The sequence below is a fragment of the Kogia breviceps genome, chromosome 7 (assembly GCF_026419965.1).
Source record: "Kogia breviceps isolate mKogBre1 chromosome 7, mKogBre1 haplotype 1, whole genome shotgun sequence".
NCBI lineage: Eukaryota > Metazoa > Chordata > Mammalia > Artiodactyla > Physeteridae > Kogia > Kogia breviceps.
The window spans coordinates 81,846,777-81,873,738 of NC_081316.1; the positions used below are offsets into that span (position 1 = coordinate 81,846,777).

At 47.8% G+C, this 26,962-nt stretch overlaps 1 protein-coding gene across 4 annotated transcripts in view; it reads right to left on the bottom strand.

The window, feature by feature from the left end:
* Positions 1–2,443: 2,443 nt before the first annotated feature.
* The window catches only part of FAM168A (family with sequence similarity 168 member A), a 203,289-nt gene continuing 178,770 nt past the window's right edge, over positions 2,444–26,962 (bottom strand). Inside the window, exons 4-9 of one of the 4 annotated variants that reach the window (XM_059069708.2) lie at positions 23,838–23,864; positions 18,591–18,716; positions 11,366–11,508; positions 10,342–10,516; positions 8,895–9,025; positions 2,444–8,159 (exon numbers count right to left, since the gene is read on the bottom strand). In XM_059069708.2, coding sequence (XP_058925691.1) covers positions 8,913–9,025; positions 10,342–10,516; positions 11,366–11,508; positions 18,591–18,716; positions 23,838–23,864 — 584 coding nt within the window. In that variant the 3' untranslated portion in view covers positions 2,444–8,159; positions 8,895–8,912. The remainder of the gene's footprint in view (positions 8,160–8,894; positions 9,026–10,341; positions 10,517–11,365; positions 11,509–18,590; positions 18,717–23,837; positions 23,865–26,962) is intronic. The other 3 variants (XM_059069713.2, XM_067038869.1, XM_067038871.1) reach the window with 3 other exon arrangements.

Consider the following 26,962-nt stretch of genomic DNA (forward strand, 5'->3'; position numbering starts at 1 on the left):
GCGGGAGGCCCAGGCTTCACACAGGGCAGAAATAATGACAAGGGGCTGGCCTAGCAGCTTAAGAGAAAAATCCCCACCTGAGGGGAGGCTGAGCTTTGAGATTCTGACCTCTCCCTTTCTCTCACCTCTCTTAGGGCACAGGCTTCTCTCTCTGGGGCTTCTCAGGTGGGCAGGAAAGGGAGGGCACCTCTGAGGACCCAGGAGGCAAAGCGCATCACCTGCTGTAGGAGAGGGGAGGGAAGGAGACAGGCTGGACATCAGGAGGAATTTTCCAGAGCACCAAAGGTTGCCAAAGTCTAGAACAGGGTATCTGTTGTAGGGGACCAGTGGGCATCACCAGTGCACCCCGGGGAATGTTCCCTGGGGCCGCCGTGGTGTGACTGGTGTCCCTACTCGCCAGCTGTTCAGCTGCACCTCAGGGTGTGCTTCTCAAACTTGGCTGTCCCCTCAGCCAACCAACCCCACTTCACCGAGGACTTGTGTGACACAATGAGTTGAGGACGAGACAGTGCCCTGGGGGAAAGGGGTGGGAGGCTGAGCCCTGCCACTCTCTGGCCTCCTTTCCCAGGGGGAAGTTGGACTCTGGTCTCTGGATGCCCTCTTGCCTGGGGTGAGGCACATACAGATGCCAGCGACAGTTGGAGGCTGAGGCTGGGTCTGGGCTTCCCGGGTTAGGTAACGCACACCCCATCTCAGTGCTGGGCCCTGGGGTAATAAGCACTGCTTCCCTCCAGACCACTCCCATCACCCCAATTTCCTGCTTGCTGGAAGGTAAGAGAAGGAATAGCCCTGGCCTCAGTCTCTTGTCCCTGGAGGATGTTGAGGCCAGCTCCCGAGAGAGTGGGATGAGGAGCTGAGCGATCAGGTATAGGGGTGTGTCCGATACCCTTGGCTTTGAGAGCCCCCACCCTCACGTGGAAGCTTTCTTGGCTCTAAATCCTGCTCTTGAGCTCAAGGTAGGTCCAGGCTGTTGGCAGGGCTGGGAGCTGGAGGACACAGTGGGGCCCTGGGCCAACCACTGAGGACAGTTCTGAGAGTGCCCTCTCTCACTCCATAACCCCTCCTCCATGGGCCAGAATGGTGGGTGCTGGGGCCCCGGTCTCTGCCTTCCACCTGCTCCTGGCCCCCAGCCCTGCCACTGACCTGGAGCTGAGTCCCTAGGAAAAATCCCCTTCCTGTGCAGGGGAAGAGCCCAGCAATGCCCTCCCCTACCACAGCCGACAGAGCTTTCTGCCATCACAAGGGAGGGAGAATGAGTTTCATGTCAGGTGAGGACAGGAGAGGAAACTGGGGAAGGTGCTATGGAGGCCCAGGGTATGGTTTGGTGGAAAGGGCTCGAGAGTCAGGAGTCCTGAGTGTTAGTTACAGCCAGGTCACTTAGCCTCTTTGGGCCTCAAGTATTCTCTCCATTTGAGGAAGCTGAATACTTGGAGGCTGGGAGAGCTTGGACTGCAGGGGCCAGGCCCTAGGATGGGATGGTGGCTGTGATAACCAGGGAGAGAAGCCCAGGCCTGGACTAGGGCAGTGGCTTTGCCCAGGAGAGCTACAAGATAGAGATGTTTAGGATGTAAATAAAACTGACAGCACTTGATGACCATTTGGATGGAGACCATATGACTGCTTTCAACTGTCCTTCTGGGACTACAAATCACACCAAGCCCTTCCCTTGGTTTCCCACCTGACCAATATACCCTTGAAGTGAGTACAGGCATTGCCTCCTCCAGGGTGGGCAGGAGAACGTGGGCCTTGGGGCTTGGTGCCTGGACTTTGGAGCCAGACCAAGTGTAAGTTCCAACTCCGCCCCTCACTAGCTCTGTAACCTTGGCCGAGGTACTTACTCAACCCTCCTTAGCTGCCCCCTACCAAGGACAGGGCTAACAACAGGGCTTACCTCCCATCCTGCCGTGAGGATTATGAGTTATGAAGCATAAAGCACAGGGCCGGCCACGTGGTGGGCACTCAGTATCACACACCTTAGTCCAGGTGCCGACGGCCACTTCCCAGGCCCCTCAACTGTGAGTCCCAGGGCCGCCCCGGAGATGCAGCGTAGGTGTTACCTGACTGGTGAAAACAAGTTTAGGATCAACTTGGGAAGAAGCCCAGGGTCCTCTCACTGGCCCAGGAGGTGTCTGTGTCCCCCTCCCCCAAGAACCACCAGTCTGGTCACCCCAGACTTTTTTTGGAAATTTTTTTAATAGTTATTGAATGTTCTACAGCTTACAGTAAATATCATAGTTACAAATTCTTGGCTTCAATCTTTCAGAGTGATCACTATCTGATCTTCAAAACAAAACGAAACAAAAACCCAAAAGAATCCAAAACAACAAAACAAAACCAGATTTACACTTCATACACACAAGCGAGGCCGTGGGGCTTTCCAATCTTTACACTCCAGGCTGTGTTTTGAAAACACCTATAAGTTCTTTGATCCAACTACTTGGAAGACACTGGTCAAAGGTTTATTATTATTATTTTAAATGTTTTTCTTTTTAAAATGTGAGTTCCAATAAAATTTAAAAATTAGATTCCAACCTGTAGATTAAAATGAATTAAAAAATACAAAATCATATACAACGCTCTCTCACAGGGATGGTACATGTCACGACTGTTGTGTGACATGAACAGGGATGCAGATACCTTTTAGTCAGGAGATGGGAACAGGCCCTTGGGCCTTTAAAGGTCACTATAGACAACTCCATGTTGCTAGAGGCCTGGAGGCCTGGCCTTACATCCCCTTGGGTAAGGAAGAGCTGGAGTCCCACCACAGATCCAGATAATCTGGCTGACCCAAGAAGGTGGTCTTTGGGCAGTCCCACTCTTTCCCTGACTCTCAGGCATGAGGAGGAAGGCTGGAGCCTGGAGATGCTGGTCTTGCTGGGGTCAGGCCCAAAGATGACTTCACCCATTTGAGTGCTATGGGCTGGTATTTATCAGCAAAGCTGTTATATCTGTTCTCCTCAGAAAGGAAAATACCCCCTCTACCAGGAGCTGGACTGGGTACAAGGCCTCACTGCCACAGCAAGAATACCCAGGGACTACGCATGCAGCCACAGGGAAGCAAGAGTTCTAGTTTCCCTTTCTGGCTCTGTGACAACCAACCCCAATCACCTGGCCACTGGGCTGGACTCAACAGCACGCAAGATAGAAAATACCCATTGGAGAAAGTGAGGGAGTGAGACCCAAGTCTGGCTCAGGCAAGGGTGGTTATGGAATGTTGAAACTGGCCTGTCAGGAATTTTAAAGGCTGGGCCCTAGAACCATGTAATGCCTAATTTCAGAAACAAGTTGTCTAGGAGAAGGGAACATGGACAGGTAAAGGACAAATCCTGCCACCAGCCTGGCACACCCATAGTAGGCTGAGCTCTCAGATGCTCAGGTGTGGAATTAGATGTTAGCCTGGCTGGGTCTCCTCTGCTGTGATCCTGCTTTTGGAGATAGGTCTGGCCTGGATTCCCCTGGGGCTGGACACCAGTATGGAGCCACCTCCTCACCTGCCCCTCCACTGCCCAACCTGCCCCCTCCAGATTCCCAAGCTTGGCAAGCAGCTGGGGACCACATATCCTATAGTGATGTGGAATACAGGATGGAAAAGCAGAGTTTCCACAAACTTTCACTCAACAGCAATTGAGGAGAAAATGCCATGGTGACATGTAAATGACTGCTCCAACCACTGTGCTGGGACCAAGAGCACTCCAAGACCCATGCCCTCTAGGCCCTCCCTCTCTGGCCACAGAGCAGAGGATCTGATATGCAGGGCTCCAGGCCTGACTCACCCAGAGTCCTGTCTGTACAATGAGGACACCAGAACCTGGTGACCAGAGGATCTGCACTATTATTATGCTCCGTGTGATTCATTTCTGAAGCCTACTCAGAACAAAGCCAGCCTCTCTGAAGAAGCACTCCCACATCTCTGGGAGTGGGATACCTCAAACTTGGAACACTTTGGGTGCCCAAGGGTAAGAGTTGGGATAAGGAGAAAGGACTGCACAGAGTCTCTCTAGATCCTGGTCCTCACCCATGGGAAAAACAAGCCCAGAGACTTGAGTCAGATGTGCTTTTGGCCATTCAGGGCTACACCAGGTCCCCTGGAAGTGCCAACTCGCCAGGTCTGGACAGTGGGCAGGCTCTCCAGGGTCAGAAAGTAAGGGTACACAGGCTTCCCAGGGACATGGGCCTATCAACGGACAGGTGCCTGGGGCTGCCCTTGAACATGTCTTCAGTCCTGGGCCTCATGACTCCAAAATGTTTTGCTCAAGTTAGGCCTTTTCTTGCAAATTCTCATCCTCTGGGTGCTGCCATCTGGATATGCCTCTGGGTTCCCAGGGCTCCTCATAAAAATCTGCTCAGCTGGGAGGACTGAGCTCCCCAGGTTTCCGTGGGGTCTTCCTCTGTTTGGGGGCAGACAGGCAGCCCATCCCTTCTGCATGCCTGCCACCCAGACCCAGCAGGTGCCAGCAGAAAGAGCAGAGGATTTGAAGAGTTCAAATCTTGGCTCTTTCTCTGATGAGCTGTGTGACCTTTGGCAAGTCTCTTAAGCCTTCTGAGACTTAGTTTTTCCATCTACAAAATGGGGATTTTTGGCAATCAATGTTGAAGTACTTTGTACACAGACAAAAAACTCTGGACAGGTGCGAGTGTCCTTTTTCAAGATATAGGGATGGGATATGTACTTTTGGGTCACTGCCAGGAGGGAAAGAGGAACAGCAGCAACTGTCCTGTCTCATGGGGAAGAAATTAAATACATTTTTCCAAAACGTGGCAGAAAGATAAATTCCAGGCTCTTAACCACTTGGGGGCACTCTAGCTTCCAGACTCCAGCTTCCTAGGCCCCAGGCAGAAGTGGCGGAAGCCAAGAGGGTTGGTTGGTGACTGGAACCACCTGTACCCCTGACCCTGGCCACCAAGTTTGTAGTAATGGGGAGAGGCAGTGGAGTGGGGTGGAGAGAGGGCTTTGCTGGTGCCATGCTGTAGCTTGCTATGTATGTGGGCACACCCCTTGTCCTTTCTAGCTTGCTGGCCTTCCTACAATGGCAGGGCCCTTCCAGCTCTGACCTCTGTCCAGCTTGACCACTGGGCCATCCGGTATCTTTGGATAACACCCATGGTACCTCCCAACAGATGCCTGTGATCCTACCAGGTGTGCTCTCATCCTATCACAGGCACACTACTGCCCCTGTTCTGCTGGGCTCAGTCCCTCTGCAATGACTCCCCAAGCTTGGCCAGGCTTGTGGATCTCTGTCAAAGCAAAAGGGTGAGGCCAGCTGAACTGGGACCCCAGTGCTCAAGCTGAAAAAGGGGCGCTGGGCCTGGGCTCTTCCAGACCACAGCCTTTTCACACCTTGTTTTTGCCTTGGGGCCTGTCTCTGATCTTGAATTACATACTAGGGCTAAGAGAGGGTACTGAGCATTGATGTTTCAGTCCATGAGCCTTTGTGTGGATTCAGACTGGAGGGACAGAGGCAGCAGGCTGGGACTCAAATGGCTCTGCCACTTATGAGCAAGTCACTTTGCTTTTCCAAGTCTCAGTTTCCTCATGGATCAAATGAGAGAATAATCTATTTCACAGGGTTAAACCAGATGATGGAAAACTGCTTTGTGAACTGTGAGGTACTAGATGTTAGTTTTTACTTACTGGTATAGAATGAACAAAAGTAAAAAGGTCATTCCTAGATCTCCTCCCTTTTTCCTCCTCTCTGTGGTCCTACCCTAGCCCATCTGGAGGCAGCAGGGTTCAGGGAAGCTTGTCAGGATACCAGGATTCTGCTCACTTTGGGCAAGTTCCCTTTCCTTCTAGAACCAGTTTCCTCATTTGTCAAATGGGTGTAATAACTCTGACCCCTTCTCTCAGGGCCAGTAAATTAAAGGCTGTGAAGTGCTCTGAAGTCTATGAGGCACCTGACAAATGCAAAGGTTTCCTATTATTATTATAATCATTATTATTATTTTGGCATTTTCTAAACATGTACGACATAATCTAAAACAACCTTCACCCACCCTTAGAAAACCAGAGAGTAGGAAGAGGTATTTGCAAAAAATGGGTTAACACTGGAAAACTTCCTATTGTTTTAAAACGAAACCTCTTCAGCACCCCAGAACAGACCATTTAGGACAGCTGGGCTTCTCCTTACTGGTGCTGCATTTCCCTGGAAAGCCAAGAAGGTGGGCCCCCAACTCCTGGCTCTGGGTTGAGGATGCTGCTGGGCTTTGCCCTCCTGGGAACAGCCAGATAGCCTCTGAGGTCCTTCTGGCCCAAGGGCTTCCTGATTTTCTCCTCCTTTAGGGAGACACGGGAGGTAGGGGTAGGGATTATGTCCAAGTATGCATGAATTTAAAATGAAGAGAGTTATTTAAAAGTTATAAATGTCATCAATGATCCCATTCTGTACAGTAAAATGTTCCTCTCCCCACATCCCCAAAGGGGCTGCTGGCCCAGCCAAGTGCTGGGAGCAGGGGGACAGTGCTAGATAACCAGGCTCCTGGTTGAGACCAGTGCGTCCCTCTTCTCCCAGCCCGTGTCTCCTCCTCCTCTCCTCTCAGGATGAGGGGCTACTGGCTTAAAAGCATGGACTCCTTTTCAGCCATCCTTAGGGCTGGAGTCAGGTATAGGATGAGAGTTCCAGATGTCTTCACAGAATTTCCAAATGCTATTTCTTCATTTGCAATTTCTGTTCCTGCCATCTGCCCCCATGTGACCTTTGCTCAGTATTCAATCCCCGTCTTTGGAATCCATGGAGGGAAAGAGCAGAAACAAAAGCCCAGAGACTGTTCCCGAGCTCACCAGGTGTGGGCACAGCTGACTTCATTTTTACAAAACCAAGCCAATCCATCCCTAGGTAAATTTTCATGGGCAACATGCCCCAGGCAGGAAGGCTGCATTTAATGCTAATTTACTGCAAGGTCTAGGGAAGTCCTTTCCGCTTCTCTGGGCCTCAGCTTCCTCATCTGTCAAACAGGGGAATGGATGAGATGGTTGCTAAGGTCCCTTCAGTTCCATGAGTCTATGAAGTGTTTATTGCTATTGCTTTTCCTTCACTAACCTGACCTTCAGAGCCGCCAGCACCCGCCTGGAATGTGGTTCCTTCACTGTGGCTGTGAATGGCACAAGGTAACCAAGAACTTGGCCTGTCTGCCAGCGCCATGGACAGACAGGTGAGCCCTGGCGGTGGGAAGGGCAAAGGGAAGGGAGAGAAATGCCATAGGTTTCCACTCTAATCAGGAGCAAGCTCCTCATCAGGGTGGATCCATGAGGGCCCAGGGGCCAAGGTCTGGATTACACAGGGCATCTGGCCTTCCAAGGCTTTGGGAGGCTGGGATCCCACCACCCTGCAGCTGCTTGGTAGGTCTGAGGTCAAAATCACCTTCTGAGGAAGTGCCAGGTCAGTTAACATCACTGTGCAAGTTAGAGGGTCCAGGCCCAGACAATTTGGCCAGAGACCTTACCAACCAAAGCCAGCAGGCAAGCGCCTCTCGACCCTCTTCCCTCTTCCTTTCCATTGTTCCCCCCTCCCCCCCACCCTCCCCCAAGTTCTCCCAAAGAAAGAATCTGGTTTTCCCAGGTTCTGATCTGGGGTATTATTAAGCTGCTATGAACACTCCTACCTAATCAGGTGGTTTTGTTCTTGGTCTGTTGCGATGGTTCTCAGAAGAGATTTCATTTGTGTCAGGACATGGTAATGTCTTAAACTAATCCTGCTTGAGGAAAATCAAAAAAGAAACAATCCCCCAGAGATGTGGCCTGCTCAACAGCTCTGAGTTCCTACCCTGGGCCTGAGGATCACATCTCTCATGCTCTTCAAAGGAAACTGCACCTTCAGTTGAACCACTGCAACAGACCCCACTCTCTGACTGCTGCTAGACGAGGCTCCCGGGATTGGATTCTTGGGGAAGAAAAGAAGAGCAGAGAGGATGTGCCTGGTCAGGTAGGAGGAGGGCTAGAGCTGGAAGGGCAGTGGCTAAAAGGGGGACAGTGGGGAGAGGCAGGAGATTAGAAAAAGCAGCTTTTACAAAAACCAAAAATAAAAACCAAAACCGTTAAAGATGCATAAAGTGACCCTTGCACTTCCGTTGTCTCTTCTTGCAAATAGAGGTGGTGCTGCTAGGGAGCTGCTCCAGCACCTGTGTAAGACTTGAGTAGTTGCATACAATGTGTGACTCCAAATCTGGGGGAGGAAGGGGAAGGCCGTTAGTGACAGTGATATCCCTGAGGCCACTTCAGGAAGCTACTGGAGCCCCTCCCCTCATGCTGGGAGCCCTAAATGGAGCCCTCTGTGCCTTCCCAGTGGAGCTGCCTGTTTCCCATCCAGTGCCAAGAGCTCCTGGAGGAGGAGAGCAGGGGAGATGAGGAAGTAGGGCAGAGGATTTTCAAAGTGACATCCCTGGAGCCCTGCAGTTCACTGGCACTGCCTCAGCAGCTGTGGAGGGCAGAAAGGAATCTGGTGGTGGGGATGGTCCAGGGTTTCTGCCTGGCCCCAGTCAGAGCCAACATCTGACTGAGGTAAAAGTTCATTGGAAGAATGGGGCCCACAGGTAGAAGACGTCTGAAGACTGTATGGTAAAGAGCACAGAATTTAGTACTAGAGGATTGGAGTTCAAGTCCCAGCTTAGTTTTTACTGGTTAAGTGATGTTGAACTATGTATTTATCTGTAAAATAGAGCTAATGATCCTTATTTCACAGAGCTACTGTGAGGATCATGAGAGAGCATATGTTAAGTATCTAGAATATATATAAAGTGACAGCTATTATTAAGAGTGATATTACTGAACCTGAAGCAGGAAAGGAACTGGTAACCGTCACCTGGCCCTTGCTGACACCTGTGCTTCAGACCAAGACAGGGGCTTTGAAACAATTCTGTTTTGTCACCCTCCTACCTCTCCCACCCTGGGCCCCACTCACTTGGATGGGATGCAGGCTTTACCAGTGCGGGGGCACATAGCTGTACGCAGGGGTCCCTTGGGCCCTGTATGCTGGCATGGAGACAGGGTGTGCCCCAATCGCGGTGTGCTGGGGTGCAGTCAGCAGGGTACCTGAGCATCCAGAGAGAGAAGAGTAAACCTGATGAGGCCGTCCCAAAGCGCTTGGGATGAAGAGGATGAAGCCACAGTCTTTCACACAGCTGCTGCCCACCCTTCCGCATCTTGCCGGGGGAAGCTTTCCTCGTGCTCCAGGACAGTCACTCACTCATCTTCAGTGGCCTCCTTTCACCCTTCTTTGTATGCTCCTCTCACTGCACCAACATCACACTGAGTGGTGATCGCTGGTTCATGTCATTGTGTTCCCACTAACCTAGCTGTTCCTACGGGTAGGGTTCTGGTCTGATCTATCAGTATTTCGTCCCCAGGACCCAACCAACAAGGCTGGCACCCAGCAGACATTCAGTAGCTTGCTGACCTGATCTGGGGAGTGAGAGGCCTCGACGACGCTTACATTAGGGGCAGAATAAAATCCCAACTCCCACCTCCTGCCCACTCAACCCCTCGTATTCTCTTCCCCCAGAAGGTGACCTAGCTGATTCTTTGAAAGTTGGGTCTCTAAAGGTTATTCAGAGCTCTCTTTTCTTCTCATGCCTTTCTTTTTAATGCCAGTTCATCCAAAGACTTCCCCCTAAACCGGCTCTTCCTCTGGCATCTCTCCCTGCCCCCATTTTCAAGGTTCTTGAAGGGCAGGGTTTCTGGAGTAAGTCAGAAATGGAGAAGGGGTCTTCTTGGACTCCTGCTTCTCCTAAGCCTCACAATTAATTATTGGACAGGTCCTTAAGCTCCTGCCTGCTAAATAACATTGCCCTAAGCCCTCCTTTCTGGAACCCTGCTGCTACCAGAGTCCTAGCATCATCATGTCTCCTCTAAACCAGAGCTTCCCCCTGGCTAAGCCTGCCTCCACCTTGCAGCCAGGGACAATGATTAAACCAAACTCCATCTCTCCTCTGCTTAACACCTTTCTATCTCCCCATTACCTAAAGGTATTCAAGACTCTCCACCACTTTATCTCTGACAACTATTCCAGCCACCCTTCCAACTCCATGCCCCTATTTTCTAAGTGATTTAGACCATTTCCATTCTGTGAATGTGCTTTACCCATGTTTTTTACCCCTGGACTTCCCTTCCCTTTTTCGTCTCTCTGGTTAGCCTCTGTTCACCCTTTAAGGCCTAGCTCAATATGTCCTCCTTGGTGAAATCTTCCCCATCCCTGTGGACAGAGTTAGAGGGTCCTCCTCTGTGTTCCTAGAACCCCCAGGCATAGAATTTTTCATGCTATGCTACAGTCCATTCCATGACTGTGTTCTCCACTCTGTCATGAGTTCCTGGAGGAAGCAGATGGACACCGACACAGATGTTGCCCTTACCTGCTGACATCGCCATGGTGGTGCCGGCCACCATGCCCATGGCCACGCCATTGGTCCTGGGAGCAGCGACAGGTGCCGGGTAGATGGCAGAGGGAATGCTGTTGGGCTGGACGACTGTGGTGTGGTGGATGACATGGGGCTGGGCAGCATACACCGGCTGTGTGTAGTAGGCTCCCTGGGGGAAAAGAGGCTGAGGTCACACAGGCTTCTGGAGAGGAGGGGAGAGGGGAGGGGAGCCTGTCCCAAACCCTAAGGGATGGGGTCAGAGAAGCTCTGGCCCAGGGACACAAGGTCTGAGGCTCTGCTTCTGTCTTCTATGTGGCTGTGGACAGTTCAGTGCTGGGCTCAGCTTCTGGTCTGAAAAAGAAGGCTTGAACCCTGTCCTGCCTCGCTCCTAGGGCTGCTATGATGATCTACTACGTTTATCTTATTGCAATGTGCTTCTTCTTAGACTGCTTAAAATATAAAGGTAGGGACCACGATCAATGAGTGAAGACGGCTGTGGACGAGTCTGGTGAACTTCAGAGCACTGTGCATGTGTACACACGAGGGATTACTGGTGGGAGTATCATACTGGTGCGAATGCTGCCATTTTACATACTGGAAAAATGTCATAAATGCAGAGCACTTCCCCAAATGTCTCTTACTATCTATTTCCCGGTAGGCAAAAAGGTTGAGGATGGAGACAATGGTCTGAGGTGACATCCCACTGCCTGGGTCACATGACTGCTTTGTGCTGTCACAGCCCACAGGTCTGCTGACCTTTGGGCAGAGTAGACAGGGCATCATGGATCATCTTAATCCAGAGCTTCTCAAATGTTTTTGAGATAGATAATAACAAGAGCCTCAGACTGTGGACTGAGGTAGACTGGGGGAGTGTGTAAACTGCAAGGTTATTGTTTTAATGACACAACAGCGACAGCTGATCAGAGCCTCGAACTCTCTTCTTCACCCCCCTCCACCCCACCCAGGTTGGTGGCTCCTTTACCTGCAGAAGTGGGCCCAGGCTTCTACAGGTACCTACCTGGGCATACAGATTCTGCTGGGGGTAGGCACTTCTGATAGGATACATGGCCGTCTGATAGGGGTTGGGTGATGGGGAGTAGGGGGGCGGAGCAGTATTACTCTGGGTCGGTGGGACCTTGTATGGTGTCCCCGCAGTATATCCTGTACCAAGGCAATAAGAGAGACTTTCAATTAGTTGGCAGAACAGCATCGCTGGAAGGCAGCAGGTCCTAGTCAACGACTCCCCAGACAAACATGGGCTGAATCCAGGCTGGAAACACAGATGAGAACAGAGAACAGGGCTCCACCCAGAAAGCCCTGGTCCCAGAGGCAGCTCCCTCAGTGGCTGCACGTGTGGCATCCTTTATTTCTGTCTCAGGGCTCTAATCTATAAAATAAGAGGCTGGGACCAGATGATCTCTTAAGGGACCCTTGCAGCTCAGACAGTCTGGGACTCTGAGCCATGTGCCATGAGACAGGCAGGTGTGCATGGACGGGAGAGCCTCAACCTGCTCACTCTATACTGTACTCTCTCTTCTCGCTTTTCTGTCTCCATACTCAGCACCTCAGGGCATCCTCTGCTGCTGCTTCTGTCTTACTTTCTCCTGTATTCTCTCTTTTTCTCCTTGTATCTCTCTCCCTTTTTGGACTGCCCTCCACCATGTTCCCCTTCTTCCCTGCCAAGTTTTAAGGTGGAAACCCCATTGAAAACCCCATTCAGAGACCCTCATCTTCTGGGATGCTGAAAAACTTTGCTCTACACAGCTGGCCTTTCCTTCCCTCCTGGGGTTTGGGGGAGGGCCACCACTGTCTGAAAGACTGAAGTCAAGGATCAAAAAGGTTCACATCGACCTGGAACCCAGGCCATGTGGGGTCAGCAGGGTGGACTGAAGCTGGGGTAGGGGCTGAGAAGTCAGGCCCCAGGAAGCTCACAATCAGCCATTCAAACAAACTGTGCTGCCTTTGAATTTTCTGGAAAAGAGAGTCAGATCCTAAGTTCGCAGGAAAAACCTGAAACATGAATCACCCAGGAACCCCACTCTCTTACTCTGTACTAGGGGATCCTGGCGTTCAGAAAGAGCAAGTCTTTTTAGGAACATCACCTTCTTTCTGAGTTGAAGGGACAGTGCCAAGGGATCCTGGCTTTGTATCTCCAATGGGGTGCCGCTGGGGCTTCTTCCCTGTCCCCATCCTGGCTTCGTCTGGCTGACACATCACTGAACCTCTCTTGGCCTCAGGTCTTTCTCCTACAAGATGCTCACCGAGGACCCTTTCAGTAACATGGAGCTGTTTTTACAAGAAGGGACTGGGGCCAGAGTGAAAAGAGTGCTTTACTGGAAAAGAAGAGGTCCAGGCTTCGGGCCAGGATTTCCTCCAATTTGCTGTGACTACTGGCAGGTCTCTGGGCCTTAGTTTCCTATTTTGTAAAATTATAAGGCTAAGAATGAAGATCTCTTCCTGAACTAAAATCCCATTTTTCTGAAGACCCTGGGTCTCTTCTACCCTAACCCCAAGTTAAAGCAAGCTGCCACACAGTCACAAATCTCTCTCAAGTCACACCACAGCTTTGACATGGTGACCCCCTGCCCCTGATGAGGTACTCAGAAGGATATGAGAGCTGCTATTTAGTCACCACCCAAGTAACCACCGAAAAGCTGTCCTGCCCTCTCCCCTGGAATCATGTCATTTATCTTTCCACCTGCAGACCCATAGTTTGTTCCATGAGAAACTGGAGAAACTGATTCTGTGGTCAAATATGCTTGGGAAATAAGTAGCAATGGGGCTGGAAAAATTCATTAATGAGAAGGTAGCACTGATAAGAACTAGAAACTAACTGGAAGTGGAGGTATGAGTCAGTTGAGGAAGAAGTCTAGAGTAGGTTCCTCCAAGTTTCTAGATTGTGCAGCTAATCATGAAATGTGGTCACAGGAGGAGAAGCCGATACTGTGGGGAAGACAGGGAGTCTAGGTTTGCAGACATCTAGAAGGAGCCATTTGAGGTGTACTTCACCTTGGAGACACAGTTTACTTGTCTGTAAAACAAAGGGGATTCTCAAGATGGGCATGTCCCAAGAGTATACAATGGACTATGATGCCAAGGGATCCAAACTGTTATTCTGACACCCCCCGCCCAAAAAAAAGAAGGACAAGGAGAAGGTGGGAGGGAAGGGGAAAGAGGGGGAGGAGGAGGAGGAGAAATATAAGATAAGAGAGTAATAGGTTTTATTCCATGACACTGAGAAGTTTTTAAATGATAGGATAAACTGTGACTCTCCAAGATAGGGATATGCAGGAGACTATTTCCAAATTTGCTTTACCACAGAATCTTTCTTTTTTTTTTTTTTTTTTTTTTGCCATACGCAGGCCTATCACTACTGTGGCCTCTCCCATTGCGGAGCACGGGCTCCGGACGCGCAGGCTCAGCGGCCATGGCTCACGGGCCCAGCCGCTCCGCGGCATGTGGGATCTTCCCGGACCGGGGCACGAACCCGTGTCCCCTGCATCGGCAGGCGGATTCTCAACCACTGCGCCACCAGGGAAGCCCACCACAGAATCTTTTATGCATCCTATTCACATTTAAAACATGCAAACTGTAATTTTGTGTGTGTGACTGTAGCTTGTTTTGGTAAATCAAGTTTTACTGTAACACAGCCATGCCCGTTCATTTACATACTGACTATGGCTGCTTTACTGGTAGGATGGTAGTTATGGCAGAGATCAAAAGGCCCCAAAAGCCTAAGATATTTATTATCTGGCCCTTTACAGGAAAAGCCTACTAACTCCTGATTTAAAGGAATAAAACAGGGTATGAGGAGTCCTGCCAGAGTGGAGAGCACCTCTCTTCCACGCAGGTGGGCAGGACACCCCTGAATCCTAAGATGCCTGTCTCGGAAAGCTACATAGCTACACAGGGTTGTGATTATGAGTGGCCTGGAGCCACACTGACTGCCTGGGTCCAAACACCAGCCCTCCTACTTAACAGCTGTAGAATACATCCGTCTCCTCATCTATAAAATGGGGATAATAATAGCACTTACTTCATAGGGTTACTGTGATGAATACATTAACTAATTAAGTGCAAAGCCCTTAAAAGAATGCCTGAGGGCTTCCCTGGTGGCGCAGTGGTTGGGAATCTGCCTGCCAATGCAGGGGACACGGGTTCGAGCCCTGGTCTGGGAAGATCCCACATGCCGCGGAGCAACTAAGTCCGTGAGCCACAGCTACTGAGCCTGCACGCCTGGAGCCTGTGCTCCGCTGTGAGAGAGGCTGCGACAGTGAGAGGCCCGTGCACTGCGATGAAGAGTGGCCCCCACTCGCCACAACTGGAGAAAGCCCTCGCACAGAAATGAAGACCCAACACAGCCATAAATAAATAAATAAATAAATTTTTAAAAAAGAATGCCTGACACATTAAAAGCAGTTCATAAAGGTTAGCTATTATTCTTTTCTCTCTCACTGTATAGAGAGATAGTAAGCTTCCTGTTCTAGGGGGTATACAAGCAGAGACTGGTCTGAAAGATGACAGTACATAGGAGGTTAAACTATTATGACGTGATCCAGCTTGGAACACAGACTCCAGGATTCTAAGATTCTAAAATTTTATGGTTTAAAATGCCATGATTTTAAGATTCTTTAAAGTTAACAGGCCAACAGTGCTGGTGACTTTCCTTTATGCTGCCAGAGAATGTGTGCTGAAGTTTTGTCCTCTGAGGAAGCCTGCACTAACCCTCTCTGTCATAAGGACAACCATCTTACAAAGTGTTGAGATTATCCCTCTGAGGAAAATCAAAAGGTTCCAAGAGACTGCAGCAGAATTTGGTTTCCACATCCAAGAATAACCTTGTCTACAAATGTATCCTTTCTTCATGTTATGAAATGAGACACACACAAACTCAAAATACAAATCAGTAGCCAAAACACACTTAGTGACCAAAAAGATGATGCTGGAGAAGAAGGCCTTGCCTATTTGTCCAGACAGGTTGAGAAGGGAGAAGCAGAACTGCAGAGCTAGAAAAGACCTTAGAGATCATCAAGACCGACACAAACGTTTCACAGATGAGACGAGAGCAAGTGAGCGATGGCTCACAAGGACCCAGGACTCAGTGCTCCCTCCTCTGACTACAGTGGTCCCAGTCCTGGGCTCTGTCAGTGATTCAGGTCAATTCTTCTCTCAAGGAATACCTTCACTAGACTAGATAATATCAGAGGACTAGATAATATCAGAGGACCTTTCTAGTGCTGATATTCTAAGTTCTGAGTATTTCAGTGGGACTTTTATTAGAAAATCATTGCAGAGGACATTCCACAACTGACTGATGGTTCTGTCCATACCCTTGAGAATCGCTGGAAATTCCCCTGGGGCTGTAGCCTGGGCTACCTTGGGTATCACAAAATTCAGGGTTTATTACTTTATGCACCTAAGTTAAAAAAAAAAAAAAAGCCGTTGGAATTGATGCAAACAAAAATGAAACAAAACCAAGTCAAAACAGAAACTCACTGATTTTGCTCAAATGAACTTAGATTCAACTCACTCACTCAGGGCCTGGGTCTCCTGAAAAGAGTTCTACCTCTGTCTGAAGGTTACAGAATTAGGACTTTGGAATGCTATACCTTAAGGACATTAGAGACTTGAATTCAATCCTCTCCAATTCAGATGAAGAACCTAGAGCCCAGGGGAGAAGCAACTTTCCCAAAACTGCACAGCAAATCAGTGCGGGGCTGGGCCCAGAGTTCGGGACTTACCATGCCCTGGGCAGAGCCCCTTTCTGAAATTATACGTCTCTGTAGTCCAATCTTGGACATTTGGTATATTGGCCTTTGTGTCTTCATTTCATTAAAGGCAATATTGTGAGAGAAAAAAGGAATTTGATCACTAGCATTCCTAGCCCTGACTTATGAAAGAGGCTTTGTTTATGGTACCCTATTCTTTCTCTCAGGTTGCTAACCATACTTTTAGACTCCATCAAATAGGGTAATAAAGAGGGTACATTAGCAAGATAAAACTTTTTCAGCCCTCTCTTCAATCCTTCTGCACTGTCATAAATCTTTTTCAGTTGTAGAGCCCCTAACACACACCTTCCCTACCACCTTCAAACACATTGATCCTCACATCAAGGATGCCTTTTAGACTGATCGGTTTATTGACTATTAGATTTATATGTCTGGACAAAGCTCTATGTATGATTCTTGCCTTGACTCCCCAGTCTCCTTGTTGGCAGCTGAACAAGAGAGTGCCGAATAAGTAGGAGGGAGACCTAACTACAAACAGGCTTAGCAAGTGTTAGTGAAATTAAATTGAATTTGTCAAAGTGCTCTGAGTTTTCTGTGGTATTAGAAGCCACAAAATCTGTGTGCTGGGAGGAACTCTGGTGGGACATGGGAGGACCAGTCAATCCCACCTCTATTTACAGATTATAAGAAATAGGGAAAAAAAAGAAGAAGAAAAAAGAAAAAAGAAAGAGGGTACATCTTGGCCCTTTCTAGGGACTGTGATAGCCTGTGAGAGGACAGTGGGATATAGCTACTGGACTTTTCAGTGGAACTTCAGGAAGATGTCAACATAGTGGACGGCAAGGCCTTCTAATACTCAGACTTTCTCATTGTGGAAAGCGTTGCTTCTGGAGGGAATGAATACTCCATACCTGGAGATGTGTGAACAAAGGCTAGTTGGCCAACTACTGGTCTGGGCAGCTAGAGAGGAGGCCCCTGAAAGAGTGGAGGATATTGGGTATACAGCACCAAGGTGATAGAATCAGGAGCCTAATAGCTAGAGAGAACCTTAAAGATGACCTAGTCCAACCCACTCATTTTACATTTGGAAAAAACAAGGTCTGAAGCACAGACATGAATTATCCAAGGTTACACAGAACCAAGTCTAGAATCCAACTCTTTTGGTCTTCCACTCCAGGCTTCTTTCTGCTACACCACAGCAGGTGTGTCTATATGCATCTACCTCCATATATGCAGATATAAGACAGAATATGCATGTATATGTCCATTTACATATATAATATCATAGGTACCTGGAAAAATTCCCTACTGCTATCACTCCTCTCTTAAATAAGAGTAAAATTAATCTCAAGAAAAAAAGTCAGTAATAGAAACTAAACTTGGGTGATACACTTTTCTAGTTGTGCTGCTTACCAGTTGGATGGCATTGGGCATATTACCTTTCTGAGCCTCAGCTTTCAAACTGGAATAAAAACCTACCCAAATAGGACTATAGTGTAGATTAAATGAGAGGGTGATCATGAAAACATATTCTGCAAAAGGTGAGAGTTATGTTGTATAAACACAAGTTGATGTTGACCTGAAGGGGCAACGATAGCTAAGGAGAAAATAACATTTTAAAGAAAAATTTTAAATACAATGTATTCTTCTAATTTACTTACTTAATAGATTAACACTTCACTGAACCCCAGACCATTGGGCCTAGTCTGCAACATCCCTCTGAGGGCCTGTGCAGCCCTTGCTGGTACAACTTAAGAGACTGGTGCTCACCACATCCAAAGCCAGCCACTCCTCTTTTGGACAACTGCAACAAGGCATGAAGCTTTTCCTCATACAGAGTCAAAATGCCACTCAGGCATTTCTAAACAGTGGTCCTCATTTTACCCAGTGGAGCCATTTTGCGTTAAAAATCAGATGTGAAGGTGAAACCATCAGTCACTCTACTGAGCCTCAAGTGAACGTGACCAGTCTGATGGCCCAGATGGTTTCTGACCTTCACAGGGACTTCCTGCACATACCTTGCTCTCACAGTGTAGCCTCCACGAGGGCAGTGTTTCTCAAGCTGGGGGCAACTCTGCCCCCGGAGATATGCACAGGACAGCCCCGCCCCCCAACCAAGAATTATCTGCTCCTGATGTCCACAGTGCTGAGGGTGAAAAACCCTGTGCTAGCTGGAGGAGCCCCCTCTGTTCAAAAGTCCACAAGACTTTAAAGTGCCCTCTGTCCTTCCCTTGAAATGCAGTAACAGTCCTTCCCTCATCAAACTCATTGGCCAGGTGAATACTTCCTTCTCTCTCCCTCACTGCTTTGTGTCTCCTCAAAGCAGGGTGTGTGATCAAAGAGGATGACCGTTTCTATATGAGGAGGGCCAATTTTTTGGCGGGTAGGAGAGAGAACCTCTTAAAACAGTGTCCTATAAATGTCAGTTATAAAAGTTCCCTTTCCTTTCTTCCTAAGAGACAAGTCAGTCCCAACCAAGGGGAACAAGGAAAGGAGGAGACAGGCTGTATTTACTGAAAGCCGCAGAGGATGCTTGGTAAGTTCGGTTCTCGGTCCCGGTGTCCACTGGGAGGTGGAAGGTGCCTTCAGTGCCACAGGAAGACGAGTTCTGTGGCCAGGCCTGTTTCATCAGCAGAGTTGCTTAAGGGAAGACACAAGAATGGCATTAGGCAGAAATAAGAAGTGGGCACCACCAATCACAGACACAAAGCAAGGATCTTGTGCTGGACGGAAACATATAACCCAAGGGGCCCTGTTCAGACACACGGGATGGTTCAGCTTTCTGTGATGGTGAGTGGTTGGGAGGAGTGCTGAAGTGACCTTCTAAATGATTTGAAACTGAGGAAACCTAAGCTTATACTAACTAGGAGAGTCAGGATTTTCTACCCACTACCAAACCCATGAAAATGCTTATGAATACTGCCTTCTACTGCCTGACATTCTAGCCTAAGACTCTGGGATACTCCTTAGCCACCTGCTCGTTAACATGTAGCAACTCGGAGCCTTTGACTATGTACTGAGCCAGATCAACTGAGTGCCCCTTTTTATGCCTGAAATCTCATCTGGAGGTGTATTTAACAAATTGTTCTCAAAGAGCGACCCCAAAATACTAATAACCACATGACATGAACCTTGCTGGACTGCCATCTCCTCTAAAGGGACTGAGCTTTGGTGGCTTAGAAGGCAAAGGCTGTCCAGCGGGACACTCCCTGCAAACTTCTTCTCCTGTAGACCTGCCAGAGCCAGACAAACCTCTTGCACACCTTTTATGTCTCCTGCTGAGGTGCTACTGGTGCTCCACCTGAGATATCACCTCATGAATTAGAGATGATCTTTTGGACCACTAAGAAAGCAAATGTCAAACTTGGGGTAGGTGTGAAATAGAGATGAGGCTCAGTTTGAAAGAAATCTGCAGAGACTTCCCAGGCTGACTCAAAGCTCAGCTTGAGAAATTTGAAGGATGGTGTTTCCTATGGAATAGAAGTGGGGAGTGACTGAAAAAACTTACCTTCATGTGTCCTGTAGGGAAGGAGAGAGGAAATAGGGTTTCAAAGGTGGGGGGGAGGGATTGCCTAACATTTTAGGTATCTCCCTTGATATATTTTCAAACAATAGAGGAAAAAAATTTTTTTTTTTTGGCCACACCACGCAGCTTTTGGGATCCAAGTTCCCCGACCAGGTATTGAACACGGGCCCTCGGCAGTGAAAGTGGGGAGTCCTAACCACAGGACCGCCAGGGAATTCCCGAGGAGAAATATTCTTGACCCAAATTTCTACTTATGGCTAAAGAATGATTTTAACAGTATCTTTTCCACTCAAATAAGGTCTTGGGAGACATGGATATGGGGTGTTTTAAAGTATAATAGTATTGGCAACAGTTGGATATACGTGAAACATTTTAACAAGGGGCTAGGTAAGACAGGGTGGTATGAGAAGCAAGTTTGCCTATACCCTCTCATTCCATCAGGACAAGGATAGTCCACCTCCAGAGAGATCTCCATAAACCCCTTTGCCTGCCCAGGTAACAGGAAATGCCTCTGGTTCCTTCAGTCATGGAAGTACTGGGGTCAGGGGAGGAGGTCAAAGACTCTACTGTTTTTGCTGAACCAAGGATAGAAGTATCGCTGTTCTGGGCTGACTCTGCGCTTGCATCAATGGCCCGCAGTATATACAGCGGATGCTGAGAAATAAGAAGGAAATCATGGGCAGGGAAGTGACACTAAAAGGAGAATTCTGGTAGAAGAAAATGGAGATCCAGCAGAATTCCAATGCAGAGTCCAGGGCCTTTGCTGGACATTACAACATGACTCTGCAGACAACACAGGAGGGCAGTCAATTTAAACAATTATCATGGGTTTCTTTTCCTGGGGGGCGGGGATGGGTGGAGTGGTGGGAATTAATAAAGGACCCAATCAGTGTTGAAAAATCTTATTAAGATGGCTCCGAATTTAGAATCTACCACTCCACGTGGCTGGAAAGCCCTGGCCACCTAAAACAACTCCCTAAAAAGTGAAACATGTAGCTCTGAGGAGTCAGATAGACCAAGCCCAGGCCCTCAGGACCCCACAGGAATCCACCAGGGAGCAGGAGGCCTAAATTTGGCTGCTGAGAATTTGGAGGACCTGTTCTGGTCCAGTTTTTAACCCAAGCGGTACATCTTTACCATAATTTTAATCATAAACCAAAAGTCTGACATTAGCTTAAAGGACTGTGTGACAATTAAAGTAAGTAAATCAAAATTAACCAAAGAGTGACTGAGGCCTACACTGCACTCAGCACTGAGGGGAGCGCCACGGTGGAAAGGAACACACGTGGGTCATGGTCACCGCACACCAGGTATTTATGGTCTAGCTGGGGATGCAACACAGCTACACGCCAACCAGAGAGTGAACAAGACAGCATTACACACAGTAAAACAATGTTCCAGATTAACCAGGAAAGAAGCAAGTGCGACTGTGCCTTTGATTATGTGTTTCCCAACTGAGCAAGTGAACTAACCTATACATGTTCCTGAAGAAGTGGGTATTTTCTTCTGGTTTCATTATAAAGAAAAGAAATACTAATATTTTCTATATTTTTCTGTATATATGAATACATAATAATTTAAATAACTGGATAAATATGAAGACTGAAAACAAAAAACAACAAATAACAGCTGTCAACTTGACTTCCTCATTAGTTAGCTATACGTCCATATACAATTCTAAAGAAACCCATTCTGCTGCTGGTAGTGATTCAGAGCTCAGCTGTGGGATGAAGACAATCCAACTGAAGCTTTTAGAGGTATGGTAATAGAGGACGCTGCTGACAGGTATGCCTGTTCTTGGGTGCCATGAAAGGTACAGACTCCTAGAAATGGTCTATATTTTGAATAAACACAAGTGTATATACATCAAATATTATTGAGGTGTACGTTTGAGACTACGTACTTTTGCACTTTATGTAGTACTATATATGTACTATTCCTCAATTTAAAAAAAGAGAGAGAGAGAACCCATGGCAGTGAAGGGCCGCGGCCCAGTCACAGCATGCGGCCCATGTCCAAGTGCTGGGTTGTTCACATCCCTGGACACGGGGCCCTCACGCCCTCTGACACTTGAACAATCTGTTAAGCACACTTACAAGGAGGAGAGGCAGCAAGGGACCATCATCCTGAACAATGTAGTAAGTCAGGAAATCTGAGTTCCAGCCTGGGCTGTGCCACTTATTAGCTGTGGGACCTTGGGCAAGTCACTATACCTTTCTAAACTTCACGTCTATTGTCTCATAAAATGGCAATAATAACCGTTCCTTGATTGCGTCATAGTATTGATTGTGAGGATCAAAAATCAAGTGTCAGCCAGTCTTACAGTTTCTAATTCTGGTGTCTGTCCACTCTTCCATCCCCACAGGTGTGGACAGCTTCAATGGAAGCTCTCCTCACCTCTTACCTGAATTACTGCAACTGCTTCCTCATTGTTCTGTTTGTTTTTAAACCTGCCAACTCCAATCTCCGAGCTGCAGTCAGAGTGATATTTCTAAGACTTAAACCTAATCACTAAAACTTCTTTCTTAAAAACATTCCATGGTTCTCCATTACCTAACTCCTTGTGTGGCACTCAAGGCCCCTCGTGATCTAGTCCTATGATCTCTCTAGACTCACTGTTCTCACTCTCAAACCCTACATGACAGCCACACACACTGTTCACCATTCCCAGACTATGCCAAGAAGCATTACTTCTCTGTATTTTTGCTCACACTGCTCACTCTTCCTGGTATGTCCTTCCCCAAATGCCACCTGGTAGACATTTATTAATCCATCAACCAGGAGCTGCAAGACTCGCCTCTACTATGAAGTCCTTTCTTTTCCCCACTTCTTGATCACAGCCCCCTCATGTATCCCACTTGGTTCACTATCCCAGTTCCTGTGATTCTTAGAAGCCCCTGTACTTGCTAGTTTGTCCATCTCCCCGGCTAAACTTTGAGCTCCTTGAAAACAGGAACCCTGTCTTACTGAATTTTGTATTTTCAAAGGGCCAGCTTAGGGTCTGGGACAGAACATTTTGTGAAGAGAAGAGCTCCATACATACACTTTAGTATTTCTATTTCAGATGCTATAACAGGAGGGGTGAAGAGGCAGGAGAGCTTCTCTCACTTTTTATGGAGTCTTCTGTTCAAGTTCATATATCCTGAGGCAAACAAACATGACTCCTCATAAACAATAAGAGAAACGGGTCTGTGACTAGCAAAATTGAAAGAATAAGATTATAAGAGGGCAAGCTGTTAGCATTTAAAGGGACCTCAGAGATCATCTGGAATAAAACACTTTATCTACGGCCTGGAAACATTAGCAAATTGCCCAAGATCACGCAGCCCACAGCAGCAGCAAGAAGAGATTTTCATAGCTCATCTCCTAAAAGATGTGCCACACACAAATTCAATTTTCAACATCCAAATAAGTCAAGGTTAAAAGTTGAGAAAGTGTGCAGAGACTTTACGAAAACATTGTCCTGAGCAGCCCAGGTGAGGGTGGTGAAAGCAGCAAGTCCCTCCTATGGTCCCTTCCTGTCTATGACAAAAAAGGACCTAGTCAAGTTACACTGCTGGGACCCTCACAGGTGCCCAGAAGTTCCCGTGGTGCCTTGGGCCTGGAGTCCACACTGCCCAGAGAATCCAGCTCTGGTCCCTGGCTTATTAGCACACTTGACCCTCACCTCTCACCATCCAGGAAAATGCCCCCAAAATGAGACAGAGCTCAAGATCTGGGCTAAGGGAATAGATTGTATCTAAAGTTAACCAGGTCTTCAAACATGTGAGACTGCCAATGGAGATGGAAAATCTGATCGTGGGGCAGACTGGTGTTTTGCATTCTTACAGGCATAATCCAGGTACTCCTCCGCACGGGCTGCCAAAAAGCCAACAGAGGAGCCATAGAGACCCAGGAATTTTTGTTCACTTGTTTGTTTGAATTCAGCAGCCATGTGAGGGTAAAGGTTTCTGACCTAGGTCAGATGGGACCCCAGAGGTGAGGAATGGGAGAGACGCCTTTTAGTGCCATGATCCTTCACTGCTGCCCTAGGGGACGGTTCATGTGTGTCTCCAACCCATGATTTTGCACCATCAGACACATTCCTGCATGCTTCAGGAACTGCTGCTGAGCCACCTGGGGGAGCCCAAGCCTAGGGGATGGGATTTGGGGAGGGAAGGAGAGGGGATCTACTGTTGTTACGAGATAACACATTCATAGGCCATAATACAGATGAGGAAAAATAGCTCTCCTACCATAAGCTGAATGCAGGAACTGAAACTCTGTTGGATAGAAATGTTAGTTGAAATTACCACTAAGAATCTGTGCAAAGTAGTACATATTGCAGTTACAAAAACAAACTTTGTCTTAAAAAAGCAGTTTCCCCCAGGCTACGCAAGAAACAGTGAACGCAGAGGGTGCAAAGTACCTCTACCCTGGAGAGGGTGACAGACTTGCCATCCAGGAAAGCCCATTCATTGAGGAAGGGTACGTCCTTGGATGCCATGACATCCTCCAGGCAGCTGACCCAGAAACTGCCTGGAAGTATGTAAGTCCAAGTTCCTGCTCTTTGCTTGTCCATGCTAAGAATAAATTTCAAGTCTCCCAAGCATTGCAAAGGGACTTCACACATGACAGAGGCTTTATGTGCTAGAGGAGGTAAAGATTCAGGGACAAAACCATCATCTTTGGCCTCTGAAGAGCTCTGTTTAAAGTCCTAGAGGGCCAGGACCAATGCAGAGGCACTTAATTCCCTGAGACCTCTGGGAGAGCGTGGTGCTGTACAAGGGGCACAGACTGTGGGCAGACAGCTTGGCTTTGAATCTGAGCTCCACTGCTTTTTATCTGTGCAACTTTGGACACGTTATTTAACCTCTCTGAGCAAAACTGATGGCAAGAAGCTCTAACTCACAAGATTATGGAAAAAAAATTAACATTTGTGACAAGACTTGCATAGTGTCCGGAACATGGCAGGTGTTCAGAAAACTCAAATTCCTTTTCCCTCCCCTTCCCCAGGTTCATCATATGTAAAATGGGAGTAATTGTACTTTACAATGCTGCTATGAAATCAAGTGAGACAACAGATGACAATGACTGATAAACAGATTTTTTGTGTGAGGAGGTATTTCATTTTTATCTATATTAGTTATCCTGTTTATCCTTTCCCTTCATCTTCAAGTCAGATTACCATTAATATGACCCATCCTTTGGTCTCCAGGTTTTGAAAACAAGTCTCTATTGGCTCTGCCTCCTGCGGGGCCAAACAGTTCTTAAGTAAGATCCTTGAAGTCACTAAGAGCTTGGAAGAAAGCTTCAAGTACCCACATTGCTTTCAGAACCAATGAAGGAGTGAAATATTTCCCTGCATCCTGGATAGAGGACATCTTTGGGTATTCAGAGCTGCTAAAAATAGCTCTTTCTGAAGCAACTTCTTGGTCTTCTTGAAAAAGCTGAGAGGAATTTAAACCTGAGAGCCTGGCTCCTTTGCAGGCTTCTATCCCGCAGGCATCTCTCAGCATCACAAACGGCCAGCTCTGGGAGGAAGCTGGGAGGAAGCTGAGAGTACTACACTGTCCTCTCTGACCTTGAGTCAGCTCCTCCACTGCAGTCAGGAGACCTGGTAAAAGCAGAGGTCAGCCTCCCAACATATGACACAGACCAGTTGTGTGTATGTGTAATTCCAAAGGGAAAAGGATCTGCCCAAAGTCACACCAAAATCAGTAGCAGAGGTAGTGCTATAACTCCGGTCTTCCAATTCGCAGTTTGGGGCCTTCTGATACAATGTGCTAATACCACCCTGTCTAGTGGACTGTGTGAGAAAATGGTCTGGGTTGGTTTAGTCACAGTTTAGAAATATGTTGACTTTTCAAAAGTAAAATTGGGGAAAATCAAGTTAGACGTGGGTTGATGTTTTGTGTGCTTTAAAATTAAAACTTAATCAGTACTTTACACACTCCAGGAGCTTTCCAATCTCTCCCTTCCCCATGTCCCCACAATCTAAGGCTCTTCCTGTCTGCTCTCCCTTTCCTCTCTAATCTGACTGCTCTAGTCTAACACCTCAATTTCTCTCTAGCCAACTGCAACTATAATGTTGTGGTTAAGAATGCATGCGGTGGGCTTCCCTGGTGGCACGGTGGTTAAGAATCCTCCTGCCAATGAAGGGGACTCTGGTTCAAGCCCTGGTCTGGGAAGATCCCACATGCCGTGGAGCAACTAAGCCCATGCACCACAACTACTGAGCCTGCACTCTAGAGCCCACGCACCACAACTACTGAGCCCACGCACCACAACTACTGTAGCCTGTGCACCTAGAGCCCGTGCTCCACAACTAGAGAAGCCACCACAATGAGAAGCATGCGCATGGCAACAAAGAGTAGCCTCCGCTCACCACAACTAGAGAAAGCCCGCGCAGCAACGAAGACCCAAAGCAGCCAAAAATAAATAAGATATAAATAAATTATTTTAAAGAGTCACAACTGGGGCTTCCCTGGTGGCGCAGTGGTTGAGAGTCCGTCTGCCAATGCAGGGAACGTGAGTTTGTGCCCCAGTCCGGGAAGATCTCACATGCCGCAGAGCGGCTAGGCCCGTGAGCCATGGTCGCTGAGTTTGCACGTCTGGAGCCTGTGCTCCACAACGGGAGAGGCCACAACAGTGAGAGGCCTGCATACCGCAAAAAAAAAAGTCACAGCTGCCAAATAAAACAAAGAGTATTAAAAAAAATTACTAAACAAGAAAATGAGGGTATTATCATGACATTCAAGGCCTTTCCAAACCTGGCCCTCGCACATCTGTAGTCCAGATTCATCTATTACGCTGCCACCCTAGAGCCTATGCTTCAACCATTCTTACTACTTCAAGGTTCTTCAGTGTCATTCCTCACATCTCCATGTCTTTGCCCAGGCTCTACTGTGCCTAGAATGCCCAACTCTTCCTTTGTATGTTTAAAAGAATGCCTTTTAACAACAACAACAAAAAAAAACAACCAAACAAACAAAAAAGAATGCCTCTTACTTCTCCCTCAAGTCTCCACTGCTAGGTCCTCTGTGAAGCCTCCCCTACACTCTCAACTCCAGGCAGAGGTTGTTCCCTCCTCCACTTACTCTCCTCTTGTATGTATTCCTTTTACAATATTCATCACACCATACAGCCATGAATTTATTCACAGGTCAGCTTCCAAATGGACTGTAAGCTACTTCAGGCAAAGACAGCATCCTTCCTTTTTCTATTCTAGTGTGGAGGACATTCAGCAAATAAATACTTGTTGAGTAAATGAAGAGGAACTTACATAAAACCATCTACAACCATGAGGTAGGTAGCACATTTCTCAGAGAGGTGAGGTAACTTGTCTAAGGACTCACAACTAGTGAGTTGAGTAATCAGG